Source organism: Ochotona princeps, chromosome 2, assembly GCF_030435755.1.
Source record: "Ochotona princeps isolate mOchPri1 chromosome 2, mOchPri1.hap1, whole genome shotgun sequence".
In the NCBI taxonomy this organism is placed as follows: domain Eukaryota; kingdom Metazoa; phylum Chordata; class Mammalia; order Lagomorpha; family Ochotonidae; genus Ochotona; species Ochotona princeps.
The window spans coordinates 101,637,697-101,657,158 of record NC_080833.1 but is presented as its reverse complement, the minus strand read 5'-3'; the positions used below and the strand labels follow the sequence as shown (position 1 = coordinate 101,657,158).

Here is a 19,462-nt window from a genome sequence, read left to right as displayed (position 1 = left end):
GGGTTGGTACCCAGAAATCTTTACTTCTTAAGACTCCCAGATGAGCGGGAGAGGAAGAGTGTGTGTGTGTCTGTCTGCTGGTTCACTTCCAAGATGTCCACAATGGCCAGGGAACTCATCCCCAAAGCAAGAAAACTCATTCAGGTCTCCCATGTGGGTAGCAGGAATCCAGACACTTGGGTCATCTTCTGCTGATTTTCCAAGGAACATTACAGGGAGCTGAATCAGAAAACAGAATAGCTAGGACAGGAACTAGTGGCCAAGTTGGATGCCAGCATTACAGGCAGTGGCTTTACCTGCTATGTCAAAGTGCCAACCCCAGTTAAAGTAAATTTAAACAATATGTGTTAGCACCCGAAAGCTCCTCTCATATATTAGATTGCAACAGAATCATCTGGAAGGACTGTTGCAGCATAGATTCATAATTTCTCAAACCTCTTTTGGATCGCATGGCTTTTGAGATTCCTGATTTAGTGGGTATTGATTGGGACCCAAGAATTTGCAGTTCTAACTAGTTCTCATGTTCTGGTGACATAGGTGGAACAGGAAAAACACTCTTAGAAACTCTAATCGCTTGCGGTCATCTTCCACTGTTTCCTGTTAGACTAGTGGTGGCCACAGCCACTGCCTTAAGTGGTCTATACGCAGAACACAACTGTTAGCAAAGGGAACAGATGCTGGAGGAAGCTTCAGCATATTGCCCACTGCCAAGTCATCGACCAGTCTAATTAAAAAAAAAAAAAAAAGCAATGTATATGGGGCCAATGTTGTGGCATAGTGAGTAAAGCTGCCTCTTGCAATACTGGTATGCCATATGGGTGCTAGTTTCTGTCGAGACTGCTCCCCACTAATGTGCTATGGGAAAAGCAGCAGAAGATAACCCAAGTGTTTGGACCCCTTCTACCTACAAGGAAGACCTGGATGAAGCTCCTGGCTCCTGGCATCACCCAGTCCTGCCCAGTGTGGCCATCTGGGGTGTTAAGCAGCAAATGGAAGATGTCTATTTCTTCTTCTCTCTCTGTTGCTCTGACTTCCAAATACATAAGTAAGTCTTTTTTAAAAAATAACCAGTTTAGGGCCCGGCGCCGTGGCCTAGCGGCTAAAGTCCTCGCCTTGAAAGCCCCGGGATCCCATATGGGCACCGGTTCTAATCCCGGCAGCTCCACTTCCCATCCAGCTCCCTGCTTGTGGCCTGGGAAAGCAGTTGAGGACAGCCCAATGCATTGGGACACTGCACCCGCGTGGGAGACCTGGAAGAGGTTCCTGGTTCCCGGCATCGGATCGGCGCGCATCGGCCCGTTGCGGCTCACTTGGGGAGTGAAACATCGGATGGAAGATCTTCCTCTCTGTCTCTCCTCCTCTCTGTATATCCGGCTTTCCAATAACAATAAAATCTTTAAAAAAAAATAACCAGTTTATATTGCAAATAAAACATCCTCTTTATGCAGATTATTCCCTCTACTTCATAATCAGAGCCATAGGGAAGGCTTCTGGAGCACTAAGATGGAACTTGCATTTCAGTTTCTCAGTTCATGAATGCTGTTAGGTGCAGCTGAAGTCACACTGTTAGAACCATTCCTCAGGAATCGTAAGTGCTCTGACAGGCTTTGATGGGTTGTCCCCCAGGATTTTAACCACTATTGAAGAATTGGATTTCTGAGTTGGAGAAATCCAATTTTTAAACAAACTCTTAAAACATAACTTGTTTAGCAACTGTCTGTCATTGAAATATTGGATTCATTTTATTCATAGTTACAGTGTCCTTCATGTTTGGAGCCAAACTGTGGGAAAGATTTGCCACACATCCAGTTAACAGGTATTTAGTGCCCACAGTGTCCCTGGACCATGCTATTGGCTGGGGTTGTAGGGCTCTCCCTGCCCTAGAGGAGCTCATATTCTAGATGGGAAAATATTTGCTCAGCAAATAAGAAAATATTCCCCATGCACCCGTATGATATATGCAGTAATGAAAAACTGGTGATGGAAGGCGCTATTCTGCCTAGCAGAGAGACTGATGGAAAAGAGTGTACTGAAGAATCAGGGAGAGACTGCAGGGAGGTGAAGACTAAAGGGAGTTCCCCAGGTGGAAAAGGGGTGCCAGGCCTTCTAGGATTAGGGCACAGTGAACACAGAGGGAGGGGGTGGTCTACACAAGTCCTGGGCATGAGCTGCCATACCAAGTTTGAGCCTCTCCCAGAGGAAGAAGTGAGATGAGCTGTGCTAAGTCAGTGTATATGCAATTTACACTTGATCCCGGGGTCTCTTTTGTTTGAGAACTTTATTCTATATATTATATAAAGAATATTGCATTTTCCAAAGGAAAAGGAGGAAAAGTTCTAAAACCAATGTAATCTGACATATGTTGTTTTATAAAAGGACTTTGGTGTGGGTAGCCAAGTCTCTCAGTTGCTGGTAGAAGGGTGACTGTTCTCAGATAAGCAGCTGAAGAAAGAATGTCAGGCAGGTCTTGCTGTGGATATGGGAACAGTGATGATGGTTGTAGGATAAACCTTCAGTTGGGGGCCACAATAGGTCATGATAAAATCATATTGTCTTAGGATGCACATATTAAGATCAATGTTTGAATTTTCTCATTGTGGAAAACTAGTCATTATTAAAGCTTTTCTTAGCATTGTTTAAAAACATTTCAGTAGTTTTGGAGTTCTTGCCTACTATATTACTGCTCCATTTAATATAAAATAAACAATGCAGTGATAATCTGGACGTTTATGGTAAGAATATGATGACTGTTGATTTTTTATTTATTTTTATTGGAAAGGCAGATTTACAGAGAGAAGGAGATACAGATTGAAAGATTGTGCATCCACTTGTTCACTCTCCAAGTGAACGCAGCAGCCAGAGCTGAGCCAATCTGAAGCCACGAGCCAGGAGCCTCTTCCTAGTCTCCTACATGGGTGCAAGGTCCCAAGGCTTGGAGCCATCCTCTGCTGCTTTCCAGGCCACAAGCATATAATTGGATGAGAAGTTAAGCAGCGAAGCTTCAAACCAGCATCCATATGGGATCCCATGTGTGCAGGCAAGGATGTGTCCACTGAGCCATCACACAAAGTCCAATACCTGTTAATTTGATTTATCGAGCAATATTATTAGGTAGTATTTGTCTTGTACCGTTTTATGTCATATCCAGATAATATGTTAATCCAGTTTCATTACTTTTCAAAGCCTAAGGAGATCTCCAGCTTATTGTGTAGTTATAGAGATTTGTCTTTAAATGTGGTGAGCTGCTCTGAAAGCATGGTAGAATCTTGCTGGGAGCCAAAGTCCTATGACTTTGTATCTGACCATTTCTGTGTAATAATATACACTAACGTGCTGTCTGACAGGGAGAAAGTCTAATAGAAATAAGCTCAAAGGGATGCTTAAATAGAAATGAAATAGCTACAGAAGAGAACCTTGTCAATGTACTAAAGTAGTGTTGTAGTCATTTGTGCAGTTATAGCACAGTAGCACAGATGGGTAATTTAGAAAGGACAGTTATTTCTTTCCTTTCCCGAGGCAGGGGAGTGCAAGGCCAAGGATCTAACACTGGGGTCTGTTAGGGGCTGCCCCCTTCTTCCAAGAAAGGGCCTTATTGCATCGTACAGAGAAGAAGAAAGCTGGGGTCTCACATGGAGGAGGAACCAGGGAGGAGAGAGTGAACATCCCGTTAATAAACACATCCATCTGTTTTCATGACTCCGTCACTTAAAGGAGAAAAAAGAAAGCTCCACTTTTTCACACCACCACAATGGAAATACACATTCAACTAGGGAAAGAATGCTGTGTGGTCTGTTGAGGTGAAATTCTGGGTTCTGGTGCCCACTGGGCCGCGAGCTGTGTACCCTTGGTCTTTGCTGAGCATCTCTGATACACTGCCCACTTTGGAGAGGGAAGGGATTGAACCTTGCGGTGTCCTTCCCTGGTATGGGATGGCAGTGATTCTGCCTCCACTGCGTGAGGTGAGGCAGATGAGAGGCACAGGGTGTGTTTCTGATAGCTCAATCTCAGCACAAGAAGGAAGGCACATCTGCACCAGCATTCCAGAGCATGATGGAAGGAAAGTGCAGAACGTGGCGGGGACACAGCAATGACTTGAAGTTTGGCAGTGACTTAGGTAATGTGTAGAAACAAAGAAATTGAAGTTGTGTCTACTCCCTTTTAACTCTTTCACTGGACCAAAAATATATATTAAGTGGTCATGATCTATATCCTTGAAGAACTTACAATGTAGTAGATCAGTCACTCCTTTTCTCATTTTTTTTTTAAAAACACATTCTTTTTTTCAGTTTCCATTATTGACCTGCATATTGTTTCTCATTTGGGGGTGATATAAGACCTGCTTTCTCTTATGTTGAATTAATATTTACTATGTGGATTCCCATGTCTGAGCATCTGGTTTCATTTCTAGGCAGCAATGAACCCATTCTTCTTGGTGCTGAGTGAGCGTTTCTCAACCAACCAGGGCTGTCTGTGCTTCCTGAAGCAAAACGCTGACAGCGGCAGAACAAAGCAAGCGGAGGCCAAGGCCAAGCCCTGAAGGAGGCTCCTTCCGGCTGTTTTTTTGGTGCCCAGTCTCCTCTGTCTTAGCTCTTAAACCCTTCATTACAGAGATACATTCATAAAAATGGTGAAGAGATGCTTCAGGAGGCTAGGGTTCCGTTAGTAGGAAGAACAGTGTAAATGATAGGCTTGAGCGACACAGCCCAACAGCGCAGGAGTACATAGAGAAAGTAATGTTCCTCCTGAACAGTTGGTGATGTGATTTGACTATTTTAAAAAATTATAATCTGTGATTGGATTGCCTTTCTTGCAATATATAAAGGTTGTTCAGCCAAGTTCTGAGTTTACCTCTGGCTGTAATTAAAAACAAAGGTGATAAACGGTTGGTGTGGCAGTTGGACACAAGCAGGACTGTGTGAGGAGGGCCTTGAAATCATTGGTTCCTACTTCCATAGTGAGACTGACAGTGTTTCAAAGCTGGTAAATTACCCTTTTTTGATGTAGTCTTTGAAAAACATTTGACTTTAAGGTCAATTTAAAGAAAGAAGCTTGCTTCGGTTAATCACACATGCACAAATTGTCTTTTGCAATAATTAAGTGTGGAATGTTTCAGTTTTCTTGGAATGTAGTAACTAAAATTGAGAAAATTATAGATTTGAGTTATGCTCAGTACCTTACAACAGGAGGAGTTTCAATCCAGTCAATTTGACAAGTATGCTTCACCTTTGATTGGAGGCCCACCTTATTTTCTTATGTCTATCAAATCGCAGACCTGAAACTGCCCAGTGGCAGTGCTGGTTCTGCTGTGAAAATGAGCCAGTGGGAATGGAAAGGGCATTTGCTGGGGGTGAGGGGATATTCCTGGAATAACAGTGAAGTCCTGTATGTAACAGCTCCGTTGCTGTCCTCGAACCATGAGCCGACGCGCTAGGCTTCCCCAGCTAGGTGATGCCTGTGGGTTCGTCTTGAAGCTGTTTTCTTTGTGGTTTGCCTTCTCTCCAATGGGAAGCCTGGGCTCCCTTCATTTTCATTCTTTTCCTACCCTGGGGCTTTTGAACACAGAACCCCCAACCTCCTGCCACCCCAACTCTGCATTCCAACCCTGTGATTTCATGGTGCCAGGAGTATGTCCCCTGCCATGCTGGGAGGCTGCCTGCTGACTCCTGCAGGGGGAACAGACAGGAACATAAACTCCCCGCAGAAGAGCAGGACACTCTGTATATTTTTTAAAACCAGGACTCCAATTCCCATTTAGAAGCTGTATTTTTTTTTCAATAGCTCCTTGAAAATCGAACGAAACAATTCTTGTTGCTCTTATTCTTGATAGTATCCTTCCCTTTGCACTGGTGAGCAGAGTCCCAGAGACCAGAGAATGCAAAAGATGCATTAGATCATGTCTAGCCCATTCCCACTGCTCACAGCTCCTTTTTCCCACAGTCTCTCGTCTAATGCTTTTCTCTTCTAGTTTTCCCAAGAATTTGTTTCCTCCATTTCTCCTGGGGAATAATTTCTTAGTTTGCCCATGGAGGAATTTATATGGAAATATTCATTTTCTTTTTTTCAGCTTAATATTCCTGGTCTTCATAACCCTTTACATTACCGTAAACCATCTCCCTTCTTCCTAGGTCAAGTATTTCTGGATGATATTTTTTTTTCCCTTTCCATTTATTAAGTTCAGAGTTTGTTTTCCTGCTTTGCTTTCTCTCTTCATCAATCAACCCTAAAGGCCATTAATCATTTTTTTTACTACACTGAAAACTCCTTTGCTTATTCCCATATCAGGAACCCAGAGCTGCCGAAGGTCCCTTGATACTGGGGAAGGCTCACTCATTTGTACTTACTCAGTTTCTCTTTCTCTCTTCCCCACTCCCTGCCTCCCTCTCTGTCTGAATTCTCAACTAGGAACTATTTTAAAAATAAATACTGTTTCAAACTGCAATTTGCCAGGTTAGTCATTTTAAGGCTGTGTGTGTGAATAGTATATATTTCTTCTGACTTACATAAAAGATATTTTTCATACCATTAGAACCACAAATCTTTAAGGTCTTCCCCCAAATACTTGGACCCTGGAGTGATGATGACGCATTCTGCTTGAAGGCTGCCGTCCTAGTAATAGGAAGGAAAATAGACTGTATTTGTAGGATTTTTAATTATTGGGAAATGGAAAATTTTTAATAATTGGGAATTGGAAAATTTTTTATAGGCATGACAGTCTCATGTCTCGAGTAGATTGACTCTCAGGAGCTAGTACTAGGGTTAGTAAGGTCTATTACTTCCTGGACTGGAGGACTCGTTAGAATCAAGATGTTGTTTTTATCCAAAGCAATCTATATGATAGACTTATTTATGATATTTATGATTGTTTTATGACACATTACACTCGAGAGTAGTGGGAAAAGGGAGTCTTCTAAATAAATAATGCTAGATTAATGAGACATCCATACAAGGAGGAAAAAAATCAAATGCCTACCTGACACCATACACAAAAAATCTCCAAATGGATTAGATATCTGAATGTAAAATAAAAATGTAAAAAAATGCACATATGCACTTTATAAGTAAATACATACAGATATTTTTATGACCTCAGGCTATTGAATGCTTTCTTCTACTACATAATCTGTAGACAAAAGTTAAATATTTGATGAGTCCAAGAATCTCTCTTTATTAAAAGAGCTGTTAGGGTTAGAGGTATTAATTTTAGTAGAGCACTGACCACAATTGCCTGCCACATATTAGTTGGCCTATAAATTACAGATACAATTATTCATGTTTCATGCTGATTATGGTTAAAAATGATAATGATGCATTTTATTTTTTTTCAGAGTTACACACATTTACTGATACATGCATACTCTTAATTTTTCTCACTATGGAACATAAATTCATTCAGGAGAAAAACAGATTTTTTTTTTGCCCTATATTACATTTTTTCTTCTAATTTTCATGTTAAAACATCAAAACTGGAAGCTACAGATAAAGAAAATGAAAGAAATGTTTTATAATGTAAAAATTATGATTAAAATTTTTTTTTGAGAAATGAAAAACTAAATTAAGTTTTGTTAAGCAAAAGGAAAGAAAAACACAAAAATGTCAAATAACTATCAAGAAGTACCTTGGGAGTACAGTGGCCGTCTCCTGTTTTCTAATCCAAGATTTTGTACACTAAATTATAATATCAGCAACCAAAAAGGAAAAAAAAGGTAATAGCAGTAGTCTTTGGCCCTAATGCCATGGACTTTACTTCCTTAATTGCAAAATAATCCTTAACTGCCTCTTTGATCTCCAGGGAAATTTGATTCTGGATCTGAAGCCATTCTTACTGACTACTGGAACCACAGTTGCCATTTCCTTTTGGGAACGTCTGCTTGTATCCCACTATTTATTTTTGTAATATGCCCATGGCCATGTTGATACTGTGTATCTCCAGTCAGATTGCATTTTATGAGATGCAAGCCTTTTTTTTATATATTCATGTTTTTGAATGCTCCCTCTCCCTCCCCCTAAAATATTTTATTTTCTACCGCTAATAACCCTAGTTTAGTGATTTGCACAGAGGAGGTACAGAATAAATGCATAATGATGATACTCTGTTGGACTGCAGTTTGCAAGAATAGGACCAGTTATCGTAGCTATGGTAAGGGAGAGAATAAGTTTGTTTTTCTTTGTTCCAGAAAGACTGCATGAAGCGAGTGTTTTCTGGCATACAACCCACTGGAATCCCCCACTTGGGCAATTACCTGGGAGCTATTGAGAACTGGGTGAGACTGCAGGATGAGTATGGCTCCGTGCTGTATAGCATCGTTGATCTACACTCCATCACAGTTCCTCAGGACCCCTCCATCCTCCACCGGAGCATCCTGGATATGACTGCTGCTCTTCTTGCCTGTGGCATAAACCCAGAAAAAAGCATCCTTTTCCAGCAATCTCAGGTCAGTTTCTCAAATTAGAACTCAGTAAAAATTTACTTTCAGATTAGGTGAGGAAATAAGTGAATGGTTCGTATTGCTTCTGTTTTTGATTATTCTCCTCTCCTCCCCCCCTCGAAAAATGCAAACTTCATCAAATATGATTATTCACATTTCATATTTCACCTCTACGTTTATTTAATACCTTAGTACCATTTCCTGTACTCTACTGGGTAAATTTCTACCCATCCGTATTCCAAAAATGTTGTGTCTTATAAATGCTACTGCTAAATTATTTTCCCTCGCTGCATGGCAGATTGAGACTTCGTGCAGTTGACTAATCTTGTGATTAAGAAGAAAATTTAGTGACCAAGGTTTTAAGTAACTCCAATGTTGCTTTATTGGTATTGCCTTTTAAAAGTCTATTGGACAATTTCTGTTGTTCATTCTTTGTGTAATGGCTCTTGAGAAACTTGGAAGAAGCAAATTGGGAAATTGAAAGATAGAGTCCCAGTGTTTTGTGTCTAAGCCAAGAAAGGCTGAAGAACAAAGCCAAAATATTTCACTCATATCTCCACTATGGATGGATCAGTTCATTCTTGCGCAGGCTGACAGCCTGGCCTAGAGACAGGATATCCTAACATAGCAGGTGAAAATTCAAACTCTAATGGCATGTCTGTTTAGCCTTGCGTCACAGCCCCAGCCCAGGAGTGGTATGTCATGCTGGTAATGGTGCGTGTTAACATATATGCATATCCATTCCTTTCTTTGTTCATCAGCCTCTTTCTGTCATTGTTATTAAAGTTTTATTATTCACAGAGGTTAATGTGATGATTCATACATTGCAACCAGTTTAAAAGTATGTAATACACAATGAGTATGGCTCTCCAAAACAATAAATGCTGCCTTTTTTATAATATGGAGATAATAAGATCCTAGAATTTTTTCATTAAAAGGCTCATGAAGGTAGTATACTCAAATACCTTTTCTATAGTCAAGAAACCTTAATTTACACATGACTTTTCAATGTTGGACAGATCCAATTGTGATAGAGTACTTAATTTATTGAGCAAACGTCTGCCTCCCTATAATTTCTGTCCATTCAGTTAATTTTCTTCTATCTAAAAACACATAATGAATCAACTCTGTTTTCTACGTGGTCACTTTTCAAATACTTGGAGGCATTTATTATACAGCATCGTTATCCACAGGCCCTTGTCCTATGTTTGTGAATCCTTACCTGGTGGGTATTAACTCTGTAACCTAGTTGGTCCCAGATCTCTCATTTGTTGGTCATCATACTTCAGAAGGATTCTTTTTTTTTTAATTTATTCATTTACTTATATTGGAAAGGCAGATTTACAGAGAAGTAGAGACAGACAGTAAAATCTTCCATCCACTGGTTCATGCCTCAAGTGGCTGCAACAACTAGAACTGAGCTGATCTGAAGCCAGGAGCTTTCTTCCAGGTCTCTCACATGGATGCAGGGTCCCAAGGCTTTGGGCCATCCTTCACTGCCTTCCCAGGCCACAAGTAGAAAGCTAGAAGGGAAATGGAGCAGCTGAGACACAAACTGTTGCCCACATGGTATCCCAGTACATGCAAGATGAGGATTTAGCCACTGAGCCATCTTATCAGGCCCTTCAGAAGGATTCGCAATTTTCCTTGAAAGGGATGTGCCTGTTTCATAAAACAATGCTTATTGGGTCTTTGTATCCATCTTCAGCGTTGCAGAGCTGGTCGTCAATAAAACTATTTAATAAGAGTCACTTAATGGGTCCCAGCGCAGTAGCCTAATGGCTAAAGTCCTCACCTTACATGTGCCAGGATCCCATGTGGTCACTGGTTCTAATTCTGGCTACCCCGCTTCCCATCCAGCTCCCTGCTTGTAGCATGGGAAAAGCAGTCTAGGACTGTCCAAAGCTTTGGGACCTTGTGCTGCATTGGAGACCCAGAGGAGGCTCCTGGCTCCTGGCTTCGGATTGCTTCAGCTCCAACTGTTGCAGCCACTTGGGGAGTGAATCAGTGGATAGAAGATCTTCCTCTCTGTCTCTCCTCTTCTCTGTATTATCTGACTTCATAATAAAAATAAATCTTAAAAAAAAAAAAAGTAGAGTTGCCTTGAGAAGAACATTGGACATTAGTTCCTTTAGAATAGCTGTAAATTCCCAGCTTGCACATGGATAAGGAAGGGAAGGTCCTCCTCGTGCTTTCTCTTAAAACCATGATTGTGAATATTGGTTTTTGTTTTTTAGGACCATTTAATAGTAGGCATGTAATTGAATAGCCTGGTTCTTGAAAACTGCTATTACTTTAAATACATATTTACAGTATTCTAGTAGGTGAAAGAATCATCGTAGCAATGATTTCTATTTTGTGAAACAAATATCAAGTATTGGCTCTCCTTCGTATTCATTTTTAATTGACAAGTAAAAATTGTGTATGTGATATACAAATTAATGCTTTGAAGTATATGTATAGGGGCTGGTGCAATGACTCAAGTGGCTAATCCTGCTCCTGCAAGTGCTGACATTGTATATTGGGCACCAGTTCGTGTCCAGATTGCTCCACTTCCCATCCAATTCCCTGCCTGTGGCCTGAGAAAACCATAAAGAACCCTCACCTGAAACTCAGAAGAAGCTTCTGGCTTCAGATTGGCTCGGCTATGGCTATTGTGGCCATTTGGGGAGCAAATTGGGGATGGAAGATGTTTCTGTCTCTCCTCTCTGTACATCTACCTTTCCAATAAAGAAATCAATAAATCTTTTTTTATAAAGATTTATTTTATTACAAAGTCAGATATACAGAGAGGAGGAGAGACAGAGAGGAAGATCTTCCGTCTAATGTTTCACTCCCCAAGTGAGCCACAACGGCCGGTGCTGCGCCAGTCCGAAGCCAGGAACCAGGAACCTCTTCCGGGTTTCCCACACGGGTACAGGGTCCCAAGGCATTGGGCCGTCCTCGACTGCTTTCCCAGGCCACAAGCAGGGAGCTGGATGGGAAGTGGCGCTGCCGGGATTAGAACCGGCGCCTATATGGGATCCCGGCATGTTCAAGGCGAGGGCTTTAGCTGCTAGGCCACACCGCTGGGCCCAGAAATCAATAAATCTTAAAAAAAAAAAAAGAAATATATGAATAGACACTATGGAATGGCCAAATCAAGCCATTAACATATGCATTGACTCACATACTTTGTTTTCTAGTGAGAACAATTAAATCTACTGTACTGTTTTAATGATTTTCAAGCATATAATGTGTTGTTAACTAACCATCATGTTGTACAGTAAATCTCTTCAACTTACTCCTCCTGGCTGACTGAAGTTTTATATCCTTTCATCATTGTCTCTTCATTCTCCCCAACCTACCTTGTGCATGACAACCATTACTCAATTTTAAACATTTATTTATTTGTTTGAAAGTCAGAATTACACAGAGAGATCCTCCATCAACTAGTTCACTCCCCAGATGGCCACAATGCCCAGGGCTTGACCAAAGCCAGGAACCATTTTTTCTTCCAGGTTTCCAACAGGTATGACAGGAGTCCAAGTACTTGGTCCATCTTCTCTGGCTTTTCCCAGTCTAGTATCAGGGAGCTGGATGAGAAGTGGAGCAGTCAGGACACTAACCAGCACCCATGTGGGATTCTAGCATCACAGGCAGCAGCTTTATGCTCTGTGCTGCAACACTGGCCCCTAACTGCTCTGAGTTCAACTTTTTAGATTTTGTATATCAGTGAAATTGTGTGATACTTATCTTTCTGTCAGTTTCACTCAAGGTAAAGCCACCAAGCTTTATTGATGTTCAGCAAATGACAGGATGTCTTTTTGGATGCTGAATCATGTTCCCTTCTGCTTGTATATCACATTGTCTCGGTCCCTTCACCCACTGAGGGACACTTAGGTGGATTCTGTGTTTTGGCTATTGTGAGTAATGTTGCTGTGAACATGGGGAGGGCATATGTCCCTTGAATGTAGCTGACATCATTTCCTTTGGGTATTTACCCAGAAGTGTGATTGATGGATCACACGGTGATTCTAATTTTAGTGTTTGAGAATCTCTATGCAGTTTTTCATAATGACAATGTTAATGTACATCTTCACCACTAGTTACAAAGATTCCCTCTCCTCCATATTCTTGCAAATACTTCCATTTGTCTTTACAGCAGTTGTTAAAAAATGAAAGTTACTGTAGGTTATGTTTCAAATGTTTGCTTATTTGTTTTCAGCCATCAAATAATAATTATACACCTTTATGGGATCCTGTGGGATGGTTTCTTATGCTGTGTAATGATCAGTTCTGAGCTCTCTGCTCTAACAGGGGAGAGGTGGTCACCTGTGGAGTCTAGGAGGTGGAAGCTGAAAATAAAGAAATCATGGTGGTTTTGAATTCATTAAAAAATCTGGAAGTCCTATTTGTTAGAAATCTCACATTTTTAAATGAGTAAGGTTTACAATGTCCTTCACGTATATGACTCTTTGGAGAGCACATGGAATGGACAGTGGGATGAAACCCAGCTTGGAGAAGGCTCACACCTTAGTGCCCACGGTTTGTGAGCACGTGGGTTACTGCCTGAGGGCTTGCAGCTCAGAGGTGGCAAAGCCTGGACTTTTTCTAACTTCTCCTCCTTTGGGACCGATTCTGGAGTGCCAGTCCTTCCCAGCCTTCTTCCCTCAGGAGTGGACAGTAAGGCCTGTACTACCTCTTCCCTGAACACTGGAATTCTCCTTTTCTAGTCTCACTGACCAGCCATCGTTTGGCCTCACGGCAGCCTCGGTCATCTTTCTACTGAAATCACATCGACATCTCTTTCCTGCCTTGTGGTGAGAACTTAAGTTTACTAAGCTAGACAGGCCTGCGGGAATGAGGCCCTGAAGAGTTTCAAACGAGCCTCTCTTCTGCTACACTGAAACTCCCATAGGCTTTTCATTTTCAGTTTATTTTTGTGATTCGATGATCTAACTTCTCGTAAAAGTTGGAGGCCTGGCGCGATAGCCTAGTGGCAAAATCCTTACCTTGCATCCACCAGGATCCCATATGGACACCAGTTTGTATCCCAGTTGCTCTGCATCCCAGCCAGCACCCTGGGAAAGCAGTAGAGGATGCCAGAACCTCAGGGCCCTGCACCCATGTGAGAGACCCGGAAGGAGCTCCTGGCTCCTGGCTTCAGATCAGCTCAGCTCCAGCAATTGTGGCCACTTGGGGAGTGAACCAGTGGATAGAAGATTTTTCTCTCTGTCTTTCCTTCTCTATATCTTCCTTTCCAATAATAAATAAATAAATAAATAAATAAATAAAATGTTTTCTTTAAAAAAGCAGAATTTGGAGAATCTTTTGAGAGGGGCTTATTTTGAAAATATCTGGCAAATTCTTTTGTTTTTGTTGTGTTGGAAAGGCAGATCGCATTTACAAAGGGAAGGAGAGACCATTTAGCCATATATGTACTTTTTTTTTTTAAGATTTTATTATTATTGGAAAGCTGGATATACAGAGAGGAGGAGAGACAGAGAGGAAGATCTTCCATCCAATGTTTCACTCCCCAAGTGAGCCGCGATGGGCCGGTACATGCCAATCCGATGCCAGGACCAGGAACCTCTTCCGGGTCCATATATGTATTTTTAAATATTTACTTATTTTTACTTGAAATAGTTACAGAGAGAGAAAAGGAGACAAAGATTTTCCATCTGCTGATGCATCCCCAAAATGGCTGAAATGCTCAGAGTTGAGCCAGTCTGAAAGTGGGAGCTAGGAGCTTGTCTAGATCTTTAACATGAGTCCAGGGTCTCAAGGCCTTGAACTGTCTTCTGCTGCCTTCCCAGGCCATAAGCAAGGAAGTAGATTGAAAGTGGAGCAGCCAGAATTCAGCATATAGGATGCTGGCACAAAAGGCACAAAATTAGCCAACTTCACCACCACACCAGCCCCTACTTATCTATGTTTGCAAAGGTTCTTTTATCTTGGGAGTTTTGTAAACCTTTAAGCATTTAGCTGATCGTTAAGTGTTTAACAGAGAAAACTTTTATACATAAAGTTTTGGGAACCAGTGTCAGTTAAAGTTAATTACACCTCACCCATGCTACACACAGTTGTTTATTACTAAAACGTGAATCTTGAAATTGTGAGTAGGAGAAAGAGTTTAGTTTATAGATATAATATGCTCTTTTTAGACTTCTCCATTGTGTTAGGCAAATTACAGCTAAAATATACGGAGCTATTGTTGTACATCAGAGAAAGCTCCAGTAGCAATTTGGATTAGGGAAAGAATTTGGCTATTATGGTAGAACGCTGATTTTTACCAATAATTTTGATCTCTAGTCTTTCGCATTCTTTCTCAGCAGTCTGACTAGGACGATTTAGACTTACTGAAGAGTTTTCTCATTATTTTCTTTTTCTTTGTCTCCCATTGGCCTCTAGTCATGGTGCTTCCCCTGAAATATGTTTGCCATATGTGTGGAGTGTTACAGTGTTACAGACCTTCTCTTCTGGAAGGTGTGTACTTTTGTGTGTGGGAGGGGTGGGAGAGAGAGAGAGAAACATGAGAAAGAGCCCCCCTGTGTGAAGCATGTTTGATAGAGGTTTCCATCCCGATGCCAGCGTCCGTAGTCTTCTGCCTCCAGCAGGCTCTCGGGTCTGTGTCCCACAAATGTCTCTGAAACCCAGCTCTCCACATCCTTCATCCTTCCCGGTAACTTCCACTGCAAGCCAAGCATGCTGCAGGTGGGAGAGAAACAGCAGAAGATTGGCTTTTTGCCACGGCCAAGAGAAAAGGAAGGCTTGGGCCTGCACATGTTGCATCATAGAGGGACCAAAGCAGTCCAGCTCGAAGGTGAGGGAGGAGAATGGAATCTGCAGCTTTGGAATGTGGCCTCTATCACTCATCGAGTTACGTTTTGTTTCCCAGGAAACTAAAATCAGTAACAATAGCAAAGAGGACTATGGGGGAATCCTTTTCTGATTGTAGGCCAAATGAACAAGCTGCATGAATTCTGGCTTGCTGAATATAAACAGAAGCTATACAGACTCATTTTCCATTCTCTTTGAGGTGAAAAGCCAAAACCTAAAATTGGACAGAAAATCTCATGGTTTCATTCATCCTGGTAGTTCTGGAGGCACATCTGAATGTCTGTTTATGTCTATATAAGTCTCAGGAGTGTTTGACTACCAACAACAGGTGTACATTCTTCTCACAATGGAAACATCCATGTAGATTAATGCACTCAGAAAACTCACTTGTAAAACTGGCATTATCCCCAAGGCTCCTAGCGAGAGATAAGGATCTAAATGTCCTATGCATCAGAAGTTAGGAACATAAAGATGCAACCAAACTCTTCATGGATTTCCCTTCTCTCAAACTTTTTGCTACAATCATATCCTTGCCTAGATACATACTCCTAGATGACTTGACATACAAGTGACAATGTTTGTAATACCTCCTCTGATATGGGAATAGGTCATGGCTTAATTATGCCTTCCAGAAGAGCTCTTACTAGCAGAGCAGTAGTACAAAAATTACAAGCTTTGGAGCTAGATATACTTAGCTCGACTTTCACTATCACCTGTTCTTGGTTGTGAGGCAAGGGGCAAGTTACCCAGGTTCTCTGAATTCCCAGATTAATATCTACAGTAGAGATTGAAATAAGATGATGCATACTGCCTGACAAATGTTAACTTTTCGTCACTGCATCCCACTATGCATATACTACCCCCACCCCAGACTCCTTGATGTTATGAAGAATCTGTATAAAGAGAGAAATGAGAGGCAGATGTTTGGCCTAGTGGTTAATATACCTCCGTCCACATTAATGTGCTTCTGTTTGATTCTGGCCTCTGGCTCCTGAGTCCAGCTGATGCAAATACAGATGCAGTGACGCAGCAGTGATGGCACATGTAACTGGGCCCATGCCTGCCTCCAGTACGGGAGATGCAAAAGGAGTTACTGCCTCACCTGTTGTGAGCATTTGGAGAGTGAAGCAATGGGTAAAAGATCTTATTTCTCTTTCCTCTCTCTTTCTCTTACCTTCCATCCTTCCCTTTGCCTCTCAATTAAGTAATAAATAAATAGTAAATGAAAGATGAAGATCAAATAGCAATGCCTCTCTTTAGTATGAGTAATAAATATTTCCAATGTCTTCTTTAAATTTTTGCTTTTTAAATTGTTTTTATTATTTTCCATGACACATTTTTGTAGGTATAGAGATTCCTCTCTTTCCCTCCTTTTTCTCCCTCCCCATATCCCCTTCCTCCGTTTTCTCCCATATTATTGCGGTAGCATACTCTTTTAGTAATAATTACGAGACTGATATTTCTGCATTGTAGCATTGTAGGTATATACAAAGATAGAAAACTTAGTTGGGCCTGGTGCAATGGCTCAGTGGCGAAATCCTTGCCATGTAAGCACTGGGATACCATATGGATGCTTGTTCATGTCCTGGTTACTGCACTTCCCATCCAAATCTCTGCTTTGGCCTGGGAAAGCAGTCAAGGATGGCCCAAAGCCTTGGGACCCTCTTCCTGTGTGGGAGACCTGGAAGAAACTCCTGGCTCCTGGCTTCAGATCAGCTCAGCTGCAACGGTTGTAGCCACTAGGGAGTGAACTAGCAATGGAAGATCTTCCTCTCTGTGTCTCCCTCTCTCTGTAAATCTGCATTTCCAATAAAAATATGCATATTAAAAACAAGAAAATTTAATATCACGTTAACAGGGTATATTTAACTGTTTCACAGGGAGTCCTAATTTTTTAGAATTAAAAGAAATATTTATTTTTTGTGCAAAAAAAATTGAAATCCATGCATAAAGGGTTTTTTTTTTACTATTTCTCCATTTTATTATTATCATCATCATTATTGTTTTATGATACAGTTCCATAGGCTCTGGGATTTCCCTTATCTCCCCCTCCAAATCCCCTCCTTCCACACACTGATTTCCCCTATGTTATTACAATAGAATAGTTCTTCATAGACAGTCGTAAGTCCATCATTTTGGGCATGGACAATTGCAAAGAGTCTAGCATCCTGTTGTCAAGATATATTTAACAGTTTCATTGGGAGTCCATCTTTGATTTGGCAGTAGAGATGCATACTACATTGTATCTTCCCATCTGGATATGATAGTCTCCCATTACACAGTTACTATTCCTCCCCTTAAATGAAAAGCCACAAAATAAAATCAACGAGAGGAAGAAACTAGAAATTTACAAAACCATTAAGTTAAATAACATGCTAGTGAATGCTCAATATTATGAGGTTGCAATCTATGCATTTTGACTTCTATACCATGGACTATTGTCTGTGTCCTGATCTTTTCAGCCATCTTTCTGACTAAAGCTACTTTTTGTTACTGTGAGGAATACTGCAGTAGGTCTACTTTTCTGTGTCTTCTGTGTTACTGCCTGAATGTGTGATGTATACTGGGTGTGGTGTGAGTGTGCACCACACTTGTACTGTTTGCTGTACCAAGCTGGTATTCCACTTTACAGTGCCAGCAGCACACAATCTCCTGTTTAGCCAAGTCCGGGTAGTAGTACCTGCTATTAAACATTTATTTTCTGACAGTGAACTTAATGATTTTTTTCATTTGAATGATGGAGTGTACCATTCTATTGTCGGTATCATTTGCATTTCCCTGAATGTTGATCAAGGTAAGCACTTCTCCTTATGCCTCATGCTTAACCTTTCATTTTGTGAATTATTCCTTAATAATTGTTTAAATGTTCTTAACATATTCTGAATACTAATATTCTGTTATACATTATCATTTTTCAGTCTCTAGTGTTTCTTTTAAGTTTTTAAATGCTATTTTTTGTGGCACAGAAGGTTTTATTTTAATGTAACCACTTCAATCTTTTCCTTCATGGTTGTGTGCTTCTGAAGTGTGTTTTTAAATAATTCTTTTCTGGCCTTATGTTATAAAGCTTATATTCCAAATGGCTTAAGTTTTACCACTCACATATAGATCTTATAAATGACAAGTTTGTTTACAATAATTGACTTCAAAAAGTTCGTAATTGTGAAAGGCTGGCATTTTGTACAGTTAATTGTTAGGAGCCAAAGACTTATGGGCCTTAGACTTGGCCTACCTGACAGCCTGTTGCATTGCAAAAGCCTGCAGGCAGGGCTACAGCAAGCAGGATATTAGGCCAAAACATCCTCTGTAGAGCAAGCAGGATACAACCTCCACCCTTGTTCCTGTTCAGATAATTAGTTCCTCCCCTGTTTCAATGTAGCTGATTAGTTCCTTCCCTGCTTCAATGAAGATAATTACTCCCAGGAAACCCCTCCCTTTTTCCCCCTCCCCTAGAGAAGGTATATATATGAGGAGTAAAAATAAAGAGAGAGGCACTCTTTTCCACCAAGTACGAGTGTCCGTGTGTTTCTTGGGCTAGCAGCCCGGGGCTACCAGCCCGGCATTCCCAGTCCACCCTCAGGGTTTGAGCGTCGTGTCCTGCAGGTCGGGACAAATTGGTGGCCCGTACGGGGACCCTGATACGGTGGAGCAACTGAGGAACCTCGCGGAAAGACTTCGGCCGAAGCGTTTGGGTGCGAGGCAAAAAGGGTGAGTCGATAATTGACTCGGGCATTTTTAAGAAAAATGTTGTAGGGGCATAGTGATTTCATCTCCAGACCCTCTCCCTGTCCTAGGGCACGAGGGACAATCTGAGAGACCCCTGGAACTCTGGAGGGGCATAGTTGATTTCATCCCCAGACCCTCTCCCTGTTCTGGGCACGAGGGACAATCTGAGGGACCCCTGGAACTTTGGAGAGGCATAGTTCATTTCATCCCCAGACCTTCTCCCTGTCTTGGGGCACGAGGGATAATCTGAGGGACCCCGGAAATCCAGAGGCAAGCTTAGAATTATGAAATTATTAAAACTTAATGGTAATCTACCCCCACACTATAATTACTCCCTATGTGTGGTGATCTGGACTGGCCGTTTTACTCCTGTCCTGCCAGGCCAAGTTCAATACACATTATCCCCCTTCTCTTATTCTTTCCTTTCTTAAGGGTCACTCTGTCGTTTTCCCGAGATTAGTTAGACCAACCCCTATTAGTAATGCTTT

At 41.3% G+C, this 19,462-nt stretch overlaps 1 protein-coding gene across 5 annotated transcripts in view; it reads left to right on the top strand.

Moving 5' to 3' along the window:
* Window positions 1-19,462, top strand: part of WARS2 (tryptophanyl tRNA synthetase 2, mitochondrial) — a 108,909-nt gene that overhangs the window by 43,328 nt on the left and 46,119 nt on the right. For 3 of the 5 annotated variants that reach the window (XM_012926055.2, XM_058660121.1, XM_058660122.1), the window contains exon 2: window positions 8,175-8,432. In XM_012926055.2, coding sequence (XP_012781509.2) covers window positions 8,175-8,432 — 258 coding nt within the window. The remainder of the gene's footprint in view (window positions 1-8,174; window positions 8,433-19,462) is intronic. The other 2 variants (XM_036494487.2, XM_058660119.1) reach the window with 1 other exon arrangement.